At 45.6% G+C, this 13,789-nt stretch overlaps 1 protein-coding gene across 6 annotated transcripts in view; it reads right to left on the reverse strand.

Moving 5' to 3' along the window:
- F13A1 (coagulation factor XIII A chain) overlaps positions 1-13,789 on the reverse strand; it is a 151,408-nt gene that overhangs the window by 9,595 nt on the left and 128,024 nt on the right. For all 6 annotated transcript variants that reach the window (XM_056518479.1, XM_056518478.1, XM_056518482.1 and 3 more), the window contains one exon: positions 6,402-6,538. In XM_056518479.1, the coding sequence (XP_056374454.1) occupies positions 6,402-6,538 (137 nt within the window). The remainder of the gene's footprint in view (positions 1-6,401; positions 6,539-13,789) is intronic.

A 13,789-nucleotide genomic window follows, 5' to 3' on the forward strand; every position in this document is an offset into this window, starting at 1 on the left:
TGGGGTGGGGACATTGAGCAAGCTGAAGATCTTAGCCTGCTCCATATGAGGTGAATGCCTGCTGTATAGTATAACTGCACAGCAGCTCCCAGTCCAATCACAACACCCCTCAGATGCTCCAGTCAACAGGGACCATGGCATCACAGGTGTCAGTTCTATCATGTGTCTGTTTAGTACAACACATTATATAAAAATATTTGGTATCACTAGGTGCAAAAATGGCTGAACTATTCAAATATAATATTATTAATCACACATGTTGCAGACTCAAGAATAAAAAGAATAGAGGGGACAAAATATGGTAAAACATCACAAAAACTATATAAGTTTAATATCAATGTAATTGTACCTGAACTCCAGAACAAATTTTACAGATGCTGTTAAAAATCAAACCCCTCATAATTTTCAGAATTGCATTTTCTTTTTCAATTTCACCCCACACATTTGTTTATTTGTAAAATGTAAAACTGTAAAAAGTACAACTATCCCAAAATAAATAAGCCCACATAAGGGACATTCATACACACTAATTGTCACGATGCCGGCTGGCAGGAGGTGGATCCTCTGTGCCAGAGAGGGATTGGCGTGGACCGTGCTAGTGGACCGGTTCTAAGTCACTACTGGTTTTCACCAGAGCCCGCCGCAAAGCGGGATGGTCTTGCTGCGGCGGTAGTGACCAGGTCGTATCCACTAGCAACGGCTCAACCTCTCTGACTGCTGAAGATAGGCGCGGTACAAGGGAGTAGACAGAAGCAAGGTCGGACGTAGCAGAAGGTCGGGGCAGGCAGCAAGGATCGTAGTCAGGGGCAACGGCAGGAGGTCTGGAACACAGGCTAGGAACATACAAGGAAACGCTTTCACTGGCACAATGGCAACAAGATCCGGCGAGGGAGTGCAGGGGAAGTGAGGTATACATAGGGAGTGCACAGGTGAACACACTAATTAGAACCACTTGCGCCAATCAGCGGCGCAGTGGCCCTTTAAATCGCAGAGACCCGGCGCGCGCGCGCCCTAGGGAGCGGGGCCGCGCGCGCCGGGACAGGACCGACGGAGAGCGAGTCAGGTACGGGAGCCGGGGTGCGCATCGCGAGCGGGCGCCACCCGCATCGCGAATCGCATCCCGGCTGGAGGCGGTATCGCAGCGCACCGGGTCAGTGGATCTGACCGGAGCGCTGCAGTAGCGAGAGTGTAGCGAGCGCTCCGGGGAGGAGCGGGGACCCGGAGCGCTCGGCGTAACAGTACCCCCCCCCTTGGGTCTCCCCCTCTTCTTAGAGCCTGAGAACCTGAGGAGCAGACTTTTGTCTAGGATATTGTCCTCAGGTTCCCAGGATCTCTCTTCAGGACCACAACCCTCCCAATCGACCAAAAAAAAAGTTTTCCCTCTGACCTTCTTGGAGGCCAGTATCTCCTTTACGGAGAAGATGTCCGAGGAGCCGGAAACAGGAGTGGGAGAAACAAGTTTGGGAGAGAAACGGTTTATGATGAGTGGTTTAAGAAGAGAAACGTGAAAGGCATTAGGAATACGAAGAGAAGGAGGAAGAAGAAGTTTGTAAGAGACAGGATTAATCTGGCACAAAATTTTGAAAGGACCAAGATAGCGTGGTCCCAATTTGTAGCTAGGGACACGGAAGCGGACATATTTAGCGGAGAGCCATACCTTGTCTCCAGGAGAAAAAATGGGGGGAGCTCTTCTTTTCTTATCAGCAAACTTCTTCATGCGTGATGAAGCCTGTAAGAGAGAATTTTGGGTCTCTTTCCATATGGTGGAAAGATCACGAGATATTTCATCCACAGCGGGCAAACCAGAGGGCAAGGGAGTAGGGAGGGGGGAAGAGGGTGACGGCCGTACACCACGAAAAATGGGGATTTGGAGGAAGATTCAGAGACTCTGAAGTTATACGAGAATTCGGCCCATGGTAGAAGATCTGCCCAGTCATCCTGGCGGGAGGAAACAAAATGCCGTAAATAATCACCCAGGACCTGGTTAATTCTATCTACTTGCCCATTGGATTGAGGATGATAGGCAGAAGAAAAGTTTACTTTAATCTTGAGTTGTTTACAGAGAGCCCTCCAGAATTTTGACACGAATTGGACGCCTCTGTCCGAGACGATCTGCGTGGGCAACCCGTGAAGACGAAAAATGTGTACAAAAAATTGTTTTGCCAACTGAGGCGCTGAAGGGAGACCAGGAAGAGGGATGAAATGTGCCATCTTGGAGAATCGATCAACGACCACCCAAACAACAGTGTTGCCACGGGATGGGGGTAAGTCTGTAATAAAGTCCATACCAATCAGAGACCAAGGCTGTTCGGGGACAGGCAGAGGATGAAGAAGACCAGCGGGCTTCTGGCGAGGAGTCTTATCCCGGGCACAGACAGTGCAGGCTCGCACAAAATCCACAACATCCGTCTCCAGAGTCGGCCACCAATAGAAACGAGAGATGAGTTGCACGGATTTCTTGATGCCCGCATGACCTGCGAGATGGGAGGAGTGACCCCATTTGAGGATTCCGAGGCGTTGGCGTGGAGAGACGAAGGTCTTCCCTGGAGGAGTTTGCCTGATGGAGGCTGGAGAAGTGGAGATCAGGCAGTCAGGAGGAATGATGTGTTGCGGAGAGAGCTCTACTTCCGAGGCATCCGAGGAACGAGAGAGAGCATCGGCCCTAATGTTCTTATCGGCAGGCCGAAAGTGAATTTCAAAATTAAATCGGGCAAAGAACAGAGACCACCTGGCCTGGCGAGGATTCAGCCGTTGGGCAGACTGGAGATAGGAGAGGTTCTTGTGATCGGTGTAAATAATAACTGGAAATCTTGATCCCTCCAGCAGATGCCTACATTCCTCAAGTGCTAATTTAATGGCTAGTAGCTCTCGATCCCCGATGGAGTAGTTCCTCTCCGCCGGAGAGAAGGTCCTAGAAAAAAAACCACAAGTAACAGCATGCCCGGAAGAATTTTTTTGTAGAAGGACCGCTCCAGCTCCTACTGAGGAGGCATCAACCTCCAATAGGAAGGGTTTAGATGGGTCAGGTCTGGAGAGCACGGGAGCCGAAGAAAAGGCAGACTTGAGCTGTTTAAAGGTGTCTTCCGCTTGAGGAGGCCATGACTTAGGATTGGCATTCTTTTTGGTTAAAGCCACGATAGGAGCCACAATGGTAGAAAAATGTGGAATAAATTGTCTGTAATAATTGGCGAACCCCAAAAAACGTTGGATAGCACGGAGTCCGGAGGGGCGTGGCCAATCTAAGACGGCAGAGAGTTTGTCTGGATCCATTTGTAGTCCCTGGCCAGAGACCAAGTATCCTAGGAAAGGAAGAGATTGACATTCAAACAGACATTTCTCCATTTTGGCATAAAGTTGATTGTCACGAAGTCTCTGAAGAACCATGCGGACATGCTGGCGGTGTTCTTCTAGGTTGGCAGAAAAAATCAGGATATCGTCCAGATACACAACAACACAGGAATATAAGAGATCACGAAAAATTTCATTAACAAAGTCTTGGAAGACGGCAGGGGCGTTGCACAGGCCAAAGGGCATGACCAGATACTCAAAGTGTCCATCTCTAGTGTTAAATGCCGTTTTCCATTCATCCCCCTCTCTGATGCGGATGAGATTATAAGCACCTCTTAAGTCCAGTTTGGTAAAGATGTGGGCACCTTGGAGGCGATCAAAGAGTTCAGAGATGAGAGGTAGGGGGTAGCGGTTCTTTACCGTGATTTTATTAAGACCGCGGTAGTCAATGCAAGGACGTAGGGAGCCATCTTTTTTGGACACAAAGAAAAATCCGGCTCCGGCAGGAGAGGAGGATTTGCGGATAAAGCCCTTTTTTAAATTTTCCTGGATGTACTCAGACATAGCAAGAGTCTCTGGGGCAGAGAGAGGATAAATTCTGCCCCGGGGTGGAGTAGTGCCCGGGAGGAGGTCAATAGGACAGTCATAAGGCCTGTGAGGAGGTAGAGTCTCAGCTTGTTTTTTGCAAAAAACATCCGCAAAGTCCATATAGGCCTTAGGGAGACCGGTTACAGGGGGAACCACAGGGTCACGGCAAGGAGAACTGGGAACCGGTTTAAGGCAGTCCTTGAAACAAGAGGAACCCCAACTCTTGATCTCCCCAGTGGACCAATCCAGGGTTGGGGAATGGTGTTGAAGCCAGGGTAGTCCGAGGAGAATTTCGGAAGTGCAATTGGGGAGGACCAAAAACTCAATTTTCTCGTGATGAGGTCCGATGCACATTAGGAGGGGCTCCGTGCGGAAACGTATGGTACAGTCCAATCTTTCATTGTTAACACAATTGATGTAGAGGGGTCTGGCGAGACTGGTCACCGGGATGTTGAACCTGTTGATGAGAGAGGCCAAAATAAAATTTCCTGCAGATCCGGAATCCAAGAAGGCCATAGTAGAGAAGGAGAAGGTAGAGGCAGATATCCGCACAGACACAGTAAGACGTGGAGAAGCAGAGTTGACATCAAGGACTGTCTCACCCTTGTGCGGAGTCAGCGTACGTCTTTCCAGGCGGGGAGGACGGATAGGACAATCCTTCAGGAAGTGTTCGGTACCGGCACAGTACAGGCAGAGGTTCTCCATGCGGCGTCGTGTCCTCTCTTGAGGTGTCAGGCGAGACCGGTCGACCTGCATGGCCTCCACGGCGGGAGGCACAGGAACGGATTGCAGGGGACCAGAGGAGAGAGGAGCCGGGGAGAAAAAACGCCTCGTGCGAACAAAGTCCATATCCTGGCGGAGCTCCTGACGCCTTTCGGAAAAACGCATGTCAATGCGAGTGGCTAGATAAATGAGTTCATGTAGGTTAGCAGGGATTTCTCGTGCGGCCAGAACATCTTTAATGTTGCTGGATAGGCCTTTTTTAAAGGTCGCGCAGAGGGCCTCATTATTCCAGGATAGTTCAGAAGCAAGAGTACGGAATTGTACGGCGTACTCGCCAACGGAAGAATTACCCTGGACCAGGTTCAACAGGGCAGTCTCAGCAGAAGAGGCTCGGGCAGGTTCCTCAAAGACACTTCGAATTTCCGAGAAGAAGGAGTGTACAGAGGCAGTGACGGGGTCATTGCGGTCCCAGAGCGGTGTGGCCCATGACAGAGCTTTTCCAGACAGAAGGCTGACTACGAAAGCCACCTTAGACCTTTCAGTAGGAAACTGGTCCGACATCATCTCCAAGTGCAGGGAACATTGAGAAAGAAAGCCACGGCAAAATTTAGAGTCCCCATCAAATTTATCCGGCAAGGATAGTCGTAGGCCTGAAGCGGCCACTCGCTGCGGAGGAGGTGCAGGAGCTGGCGGAGGAGATGATTGCTGAAGCTGTGGTAGTAGCTGCTGTAGCATCACGGTCAGTTGAGACAGCTGGTGGCCTTGTTGCGCTATCTGTTGTGACTGCTGGGCGACCACCGTGGTGAGGTCGGCGACAACTGGCAGAGGGACTTCAGCGGGATCCATGGCCGGATCTACTGTCACGATGCCGGCTGGCAGGAGGTGGATCCTCTGTGCCAGAGAGGGATTGGCGTGGACCGTGCTAGTGGACCGGTTCTAAGTCACTACTGGTTTTCACCAGAGCCCGCCGCAAAGCGGGATGGTCTTGCTGCGGCGGTAGTGACCAGGTCGTATCCACTAGCAACGGCTCAACCTCTCTGACTGCTGAAGATAGGCGCGGTACAAGGGAGTAGACAGAAGCAAGGTCGGACGTAGCAGAAGGTCGGGGCAGGCAGCAAGGATCGTAGTCAGGGGCAACGGCAGGAGGTCTGGAACACAGGCTAGGAACATACAAGGAAACGCTTTCACTGGCACAATGGCAACAAGATCCGGCGAGGGAGTGCAGGGGAAGTGAGGTATACATAGGGAGTGCACAGGTGAACACACTAATTAGAACCACTTGCGCCAATCAGCGGCGCAGTGGCCCTTTAAATCGCAGAGACCCGGCGCGCGCGCGCCCTAGGGAGCGGGGCCGCGCGCGCCGGGACAGGACCGACGGAGAGCGAGTCAGGTACGGGAGCCGGGGTGCGCATCGCGAGCGGGCGCCACCCGCATCGCGAATCGCATCCCGGCTGGAGGCGGTATCGCAGCGCACCGGGTCAGTGGATCTGACCGGAGCGCTGCAGTAGCGAGAGTGTAGCGAGCGCTCCGGGGAGGAGCGGGGACCCGGAGCGCTCGGCGTAACACTAATCCTTTAGTTACATTTATTTACACAGCATCAAATCCACAACAAAAAGTGTACTCGTCCCTTATGCTTCCATTGACAGAAAGATAAAAAGGAGTTAGAGCTTTTATAACCAAAGGAGGAAAAAACTAAAATGTTAAACGAATATTAGCACTGTCATTGAGGGGTCATACAACAAAAGGATTCGCAAGTGATTTTACAAAAATATGTGCGGTTCAATGGAAAATACAACACTTACCGGTAAACCTGAGTTTTGGTTTGCATAAGACTTGGCCCTCCTATACGCAAGACCACATTCTGGAGCTTTTTCTTCAATGGATTTGTGAACTCTAAAACCACTCTTATTTCTTTCCCAACCATCTTCTCTCCAATTGTCTATATTAAATGTAATAACAGAACAGTGTAATGTTTGCAGCTTTTTACATTTCTTTTACATTTTGTATAGCATTAAAGGAGTACTCCAGGGAAATAAAACATATCCCCTATCCACAAGATAAGGGAAAAATGTCTGATTATGGGGGGGTCCGACCACTGGGGTTGGTGAGTGGGGTCACACTGAAGCTTGTCTCTGTGGGTGGTGGTTGGAACACGTTGAGGACGGGTAAGTAGCTGGGCCCCTTACAGGAGATCACACGGGGCCCCAGCAGTTGGACCCTCAACAATCACACACTTTTCCCTATCCTGTGGATAGAGGATATATTTTATTTTCCTGGAAGAGTACCCCTTTAATCTACATTAGATTATCAATCTTAAAAATACAATATAAAGACATTATGGTCAATATATATTGCATAATATATTTTTAATTAAGTAACAATGACCCTTAACTCTTTGATCATTCTTTGGTGATTCTTAGACCGTATGCCAGATAAAGGTTGTTGAGAGCCACCATTCTACATTTTGGATCCCACCTGACCCCTAATCAGAGTCACATGTAAAAGAAGTGGCTGAATATGTACATGACTCTCTCCACTGAAGTCTATATCAATAATGTAGAAAGCCGAGCCAACAACACAATTAAACTTAAAAATTAAGAGTCCCAAACATTTGGAGCCAACTCCCTACCTCTTTTTACCTCAAAAAAGAGTGGCTGAAGGTCCCGAGACCCCTAAGGCATTGTAGGCCCCAGTACCACTGTCTTTTAAACTCTCCTTATAAACCAGTTTTGCTCAGCCTGCTGCCTTTTTTTTTTGTTGGGGGGGGGGGGGGGGGGTTAATAGAGTATTCAGCTGACCCCCTTGCTTCCTCTGCATCTCAGACTGGGACACTCCAATTACACCTTAGAATCCACAACAACAAAAAAGTAGTCCAGCGCAGATTCAATGCAATATTCTTCTTTTACATGATACGGACATGTACATAAGTGACGCGTTTCGGCTGTGTATTGCAGACGAAAGCGTCACTTTTGTACATGTCCGTATCCTGTAAATAAAGAGTATTGCATAAACTGCAATGGACTACTCTTTCGTTGTTGCTTTTCTTTTTTGTTTCGTTTTTTTCGTAACATAGTATTATACTTTTCTTGATTTTTATTCAATTCATCACATAAAAAATATGGACGTTCCAACTAAGCCCTGTTGATGAAAATATAGAACCTGTCAGTGATGCCTCAAACTCAGCATATCAGCAGGTACATTTAATCTAATAGTTTCTTCTGTTTTTATAATCTGAAATGTGTTGCATAATCATTTCACTGTTTATTTCATTCTTTAGTTTCTGCAATGGAATGGAATAAACAGACAAGTTAAAAGATGTCGGCTGACATTTATCATTTTCTTTAGACTGTTTTTTGATCTACAAAAGGCGGAAAAAAAGGCGCAAGCAGGGTTTATTTGCACCTTTTTTTCACATTTTGGTTTACACATTTTTGCTGATTTTGAGTCGCAATCCACTGATTTTGGCAATACACATGATGTGGACGGTTTTTATGAACTGGGCCTTTTTATGAAAAGGCGCAAAAAAGTTCTATATTTTCATCAACAGGGCTTAGTTGGAACGTCCATATTTTTTATGCGACCATTTAATAAATGTGGTGCTCCTACACATTATCAGCACACAAAAAAAAGGTGTAAAAAATGCTTCACTTAAACCTACAATAATAAATACCGGCTTTATGCTTTTTAATTTTTGCCTTAGGTGTATGAAATCTATCCTGACCTAATTTTGTGTTTGTGTGTTTTTTTATTTGGCCTGAATTTTATTTTTTTATGCTAAACTAACAAGTTTGTGAATCAGCAAGCAATGTTACAGTGGGCTCCCACTTTAAGTATTTATTTATCTAGACATTATCCTTAAAGCATTTGATGTCAAGAGCATACAAAGGGTACATGTGTAAGAAATGAGACATGTAATTATACACAACATAAACATATGAGAATAATAAACAAATCTGATCATCTACAGCAATCTGATTATATTGTATTTAAGGCTCCAATGGATCATGGGTGTTTTTGTATTACTAATTGCCAAGGAGCTAATGGAACTGACAAAATATATCTTTGGGTGACCAGGGGATCTATTTACTTTTCTCCAACCCACTATGATGTCCAGTGATCTAGAGCCCTGCGCGGAATGTTTTCTTTCTCCCACTGGATTTCTGACCAATACTGCCTGCTCCCTCAAGATGTTTATTCCACTCCCGCCTGCCCCCGCACACGTGTGTCCAATCTCGCCTGCTCCCACACCATATTTGTTCAATCTCACCCACTCTCACAACATGTGTGTCCAACCCCGCCGGCTACCGCAACATGTGTGTCCAATCCTGTCCGCTCCCGCAACATACAGTATGTGTCCAACCCCGCCTGCTACCGCAACATGTGTGTCCAATCCTGCCCACTCCCGCAACATGTGTGTCCCATCCGGCCTGCTCTCCCTGATCTGGAAACTTCTATCCTTAATTGTTGAACAGTAGAACAGCCAGTGGTAAATGATGAAAGCTTTATTAGAACCAGATAAAATCCGCAAGGCAAGCGGTACAGCCAGTACAAAGCAACAATAGGAGAGACAGGGTGGACGCGTTTCGGCTAAGACCCTTTGTCAATGCACACAAGTTCTCAGGTACAGCCAGGAATACATGGGGATCTGTAAGTGAGGGGGAGGGCTCTTGCCTCATCACAGTCGGATCAACTCGTACACAATACAATTGTAGTAACATACTGACATAATTAGTACCTATGATATCATGGATGAGAAACCAAAACAATAAATTGCATGGGAAAAATTGATATACATAAGATGATAACCTATCCAAGAAAAACTATTAAAATAAGAATAAGAAGCACAGGAAAGTCATAAATGTTTATAATGAAATATTAGGTCCGTCCTGTAGTTTAAACCAGAAGGTTGTGCGGTATGCAATGTGTGTATCCAATACACCTCTCTATTACGTAGTAACGCTACATGATCTCCGCCTCGACAGGGTTTGCCTACTAGCTCCACGCCATGAAAAATTAAGGAGGAAATATCTTCTAAGTGAACATCACGAAAGTGCCGAGAGGCACCCGAGATGTTCACATGGTGCGGATTCGCAATAGCACGAATGTGCTCCTGAATCCTTTTTTTCAGAGGGCGTATAGTGCAGCCAATGTAAGACAAATTACATGACTTACAACAAATTCTATATACTACAAAACCAGATTGGCAATTCATGAAGGCTTGTATAGGAAAACATTTGCTTGTATCCTGGTTAAGAGTAGTGTTAGTTTGAAAAGCAAATTTGCACACCACGCAGCGTGAAGATCCATATTTATGAAAACCCTTGATGTGTAACCAAGTAGTGCTGCAAGGGCGTTCAGAAATGAACGCACTGGGGGAAAGTATATTCCCTAAAGTGGGGGCCCAGCGAAACGAGAACCTGCAACCTTCACATGTGAATTTGGCCAAGATGGGGTCTTGAGATAGCATTGATAAGTATTATTTTTATTATTTTAACTATTTCATGGTATTCAGTACTAAAAGTGGTAACAAATGTAACATGCCCTTAGCATGTTCTCTCTCACCTCTATGTTACGTGACGGAGACTGTCTCATAATATAAGTCTATGTGACCATCTTGCTGACATATATACAGATCGAGAAGAGAAATGCGCTGCCATGATTGTTCAGGCCTGCATACTCCTTAGGGTACATTAACAGTGCGGATTCTCCGCTCGTGGAATCCCGTGCGGAGATCCCGTCTGGCGGCCGCCGTCAAAAAAACTTTGCGGACTTCCGCACAAAGAATGAGCATGTTCCTTCTTTGCATAGAACAATTTCAGCAGCGGAATTGACTGCCGCTGAAATTCCTTTGCGTGAACGGGTCTTGCAGAAGACCCATTCAAACTGATAGTGATGTTCACTGCACAGAATTCCACTCACGGAATTCCACTCGTGGAATTCTGCGGAAATTCAGCAGTGTGAATTTACCCTTAGGACAAATCAAAATTTTCTTTGATGACAGCACAAACCACTAATGGAACACAACATTGGAGTTGTAGTAACTCCTGGGGACTTCTATATTTCAATGTATTTCAACATAATTCTATGCTATATTTTGCCATCCAACATTTCGGTTTAGTGGAAGGTTTGCTCTGTCAGGGTCGCCACAGCAGCAGCAATTCTTTTATTCTTGTGACTCCCACGTAAAAGTCAGTAGACTAAAACTCCAAGGTGTGTGTATGGGGGTAGTAGTATACTGCCTGGTTGTACCTGGCCAAGGCTTTCCAAACTATGATTATTTCTTTTTACTTAAAAAAAAAAAAGAGGGTCCTATACATTATACATTGTACAATGTAATACCATTTCATGATGTCACAACCCTTTTGCAAACCTATGTTGCTGTCTCTGTGGAGAAGGAGGCCTTTCCATTCTTACTCTCCACTAGCCATAAAGAAGTAGAATAAAGTCAACCTGACTTGAAAAAAAAACATAGACTATAAAGAGTACCATCAAAAGGGTGTGTTTTCTAAAGCAAATTCTAAATCTTTTTTTAATCTTTCTATGATAAAAAGACCAACCTAAAATCTTCCCTTTGTGTTGTAACTCTCCACATAACAGATAACGGATTTAGATACAGTGTGTTAATTACATTTTCTGTACAGAATAAGTAAATTACGGCACATAAGCAGCTGGTGAGCTAATGGGAATATAATTATTTTTCATAATATCAGTGATAATTATAAGTGGGTAGGAGCGTACATTCCTATACAATGTTCTTTGTTATGTTGGTGATCTGTATATTAAATATCTACTGTGTAGAGCGAAGAATGGCATCATCATCTCAGTCACTATTAGAAGAATAAGAATCTGCTTCTGTGTTTGCACCCTACTGCACTGAAATGCATTACATCTGTATTAGCAGGAGTTGATGCCCTCTTTTATTAGGTTAGGGACTGACAGATCCGTCCATCAGCCTCGCATTTAAAGATGCATTATTGTGCCTATGGGGACTTCACAGGCAAAATGGAAAATTATGAAAATGCTGCAATAATTGTACAGTGTCCATATAAAAAAAGAAGGTAATGCCATGTTTACTGTAAATTCAAATGCAAAAATATGTGGTGTGTACATATACAATATATAAGCAGAAGGCTATGTTCATTGTGCAGTGGCTGCACAGGCTAGGTTCATATCATATTTGCTGGCATATATATCGGCAACTTACCAAATGAGGATGCAGGCAAGACACATACAGCTAGTGAGCCCATTGAGTCAACTAGTGACCCGTTTGGACCATTGTCTGAACATATAGGTGTACTGTACTATACACAAATTAAAAACGTGCCTGTCTGAGCTTTCCAGTCATGCAAAATAATCATTTACATTCAGAAAATCTGCCAAATGCAGATCCATACTCCATACTCTGTCCATACTCCGCAGTATATGGCAGAATCCTTTTTTGACAAGTTGCTGACATATATGGAGAACGTACAGAGCAAATGTGATGTGAACTTAGCCTTGCTACAGCTGATCTCCCATTGATGTGAATGGGAGCAGAGCAGCGGTAACCCAGCATGGTCGGCCAGCTCAATTCACTATGTAATGCAGGTGCTGTGGTTAAGGCGTTGTGCTGGGTGTTGACATCCCTCTGATTAGGTATTGATGTTCTATCCTGATTCCTGAGGATAGTCCATCAGTAAGTTTTCACTTGAAAACCCCTTCTACAAGCAGTACATGTGCCTACACTAATTTCATGACTGTAGGTGCAACGTCTGCAGCCGCACAGAATCACGTAGGTACTAAGGTCCAGTGTTGTCCTCTGTAATTGATTTGTTACAGAGGGGTTGCTTTATGATGAGGGGCCAATAAAGCAAGGGGCCAATAACCTGCCTTGTTGTCTGTGTGAATTCCTTGGAAAACCTGTCCTCCACTAACCATATGCAGTTTGTTTCTTCAAAATGTTTCTAATGTGGAAGATAAGACTTCAGGTCCCCTTAGGCACAGAGACTTAAAGACATAGCCCTAAGTAAGCTGTTGGAAGATGTCCCAACAATATTTGTGGGTCCATCTGGAATCTGGAAATGCAATGTTTTTATTGGTGTCACATTATCTACTCTACAAAAGCACAAAACTTGATGAAACTGTGATTGTGGGGCGGTCTGACAGGTGAGACCCTTGCAAACTCCAAAACATGGCCTCCTATGCATGGAGGGAAGTGTTGGCAAGTCTATGGGAGTGCCTGAGCTACACAAGAGCTGTATTCAGGTATCTCTGGTGCTCCCATACACAGTGCATGATGCAGCGTGTGCTCCATGCATAGTTAGAGACGGGCCCCATTCTGAAGTTCATGGGGGGTTCTCAGCGTTCGGAACCCTGCAACCAGAAAATTATCACTTATCCTGAAGTGCCACTTTAAGGGGTTCTCTGCCCCTACATATTATCCCCTATCCAAAGGATAGGGGGATAAGATCTCCGATCACGGGGGTCATGCTGCTGGGGCCCCGGCGATCTCCCTGCTGCATCCGGCATTCGTTTAGAGCCTCAGGTGCAGCACCGGAGGCCATTTCACCCCCTCCCATAGACGTGCATTGAGGGGGCGTGGCCGTGATGTCACAAAAGGGTGTGGCCGTGATGTCTCGAGCCTCTGGCCCCGCATGACCAGTCATCCAGCATGAAGCGAAGTTTGCTCCGTACACCGGATGACTGGGGTGCCACAGCTGATATCGTGGGGGTCCTCAACGGCGGGACCCCCGTAATTAGACATCTTATCCCCTATCCTTTGGATAGGGGATAAGATGTCTAGAGGCGGAGTACCCCTTGAAGTAATTTGTGTTTTAAACCAAAGTCCAGGATTCCGAAATTCCAGTACCTTTAAGCATAAAAAAAAATATATGACATCTGACTTTATGCTGGCAAGTCAACACTATTTGAATGTTCTTTTCCTGTTCATATGCCCCATGTTATAACCTTCACCTAATTTCTAAACATATTCATTTGCAAAAGATCTTGTCTTGTCATATAAGTAATTGTAGAAAACAAGATTAACTGTTTAGAGATGAAGGACAGTACCACTTTTTCCCATGTGTGTCACATTATAATAATAAGTAAGATTCGATTTCTAGGCCTTTAGGTGGAGTATCTCATTGACCTTCAAAACTGATACCTTGTCATATATATTGTCAATATATATAAGTAGCTTGTGTTAATAACC

The sequence above is a fragment of the Hyla sarda genome, chromosome 5, assembly GCF_029499605.1.
Source record: "Hyla sarda isolate aHylSar1 chromosome 5, aHylSar1.hap1, whole genome shotgun sequence".
NCBI classification, from domain to species: domain Eukaryota; kingdom Metazoa; phylum Chordata; class Amphibia; order Anura; family Hylidae; genus Hyla; species Hyla sarda.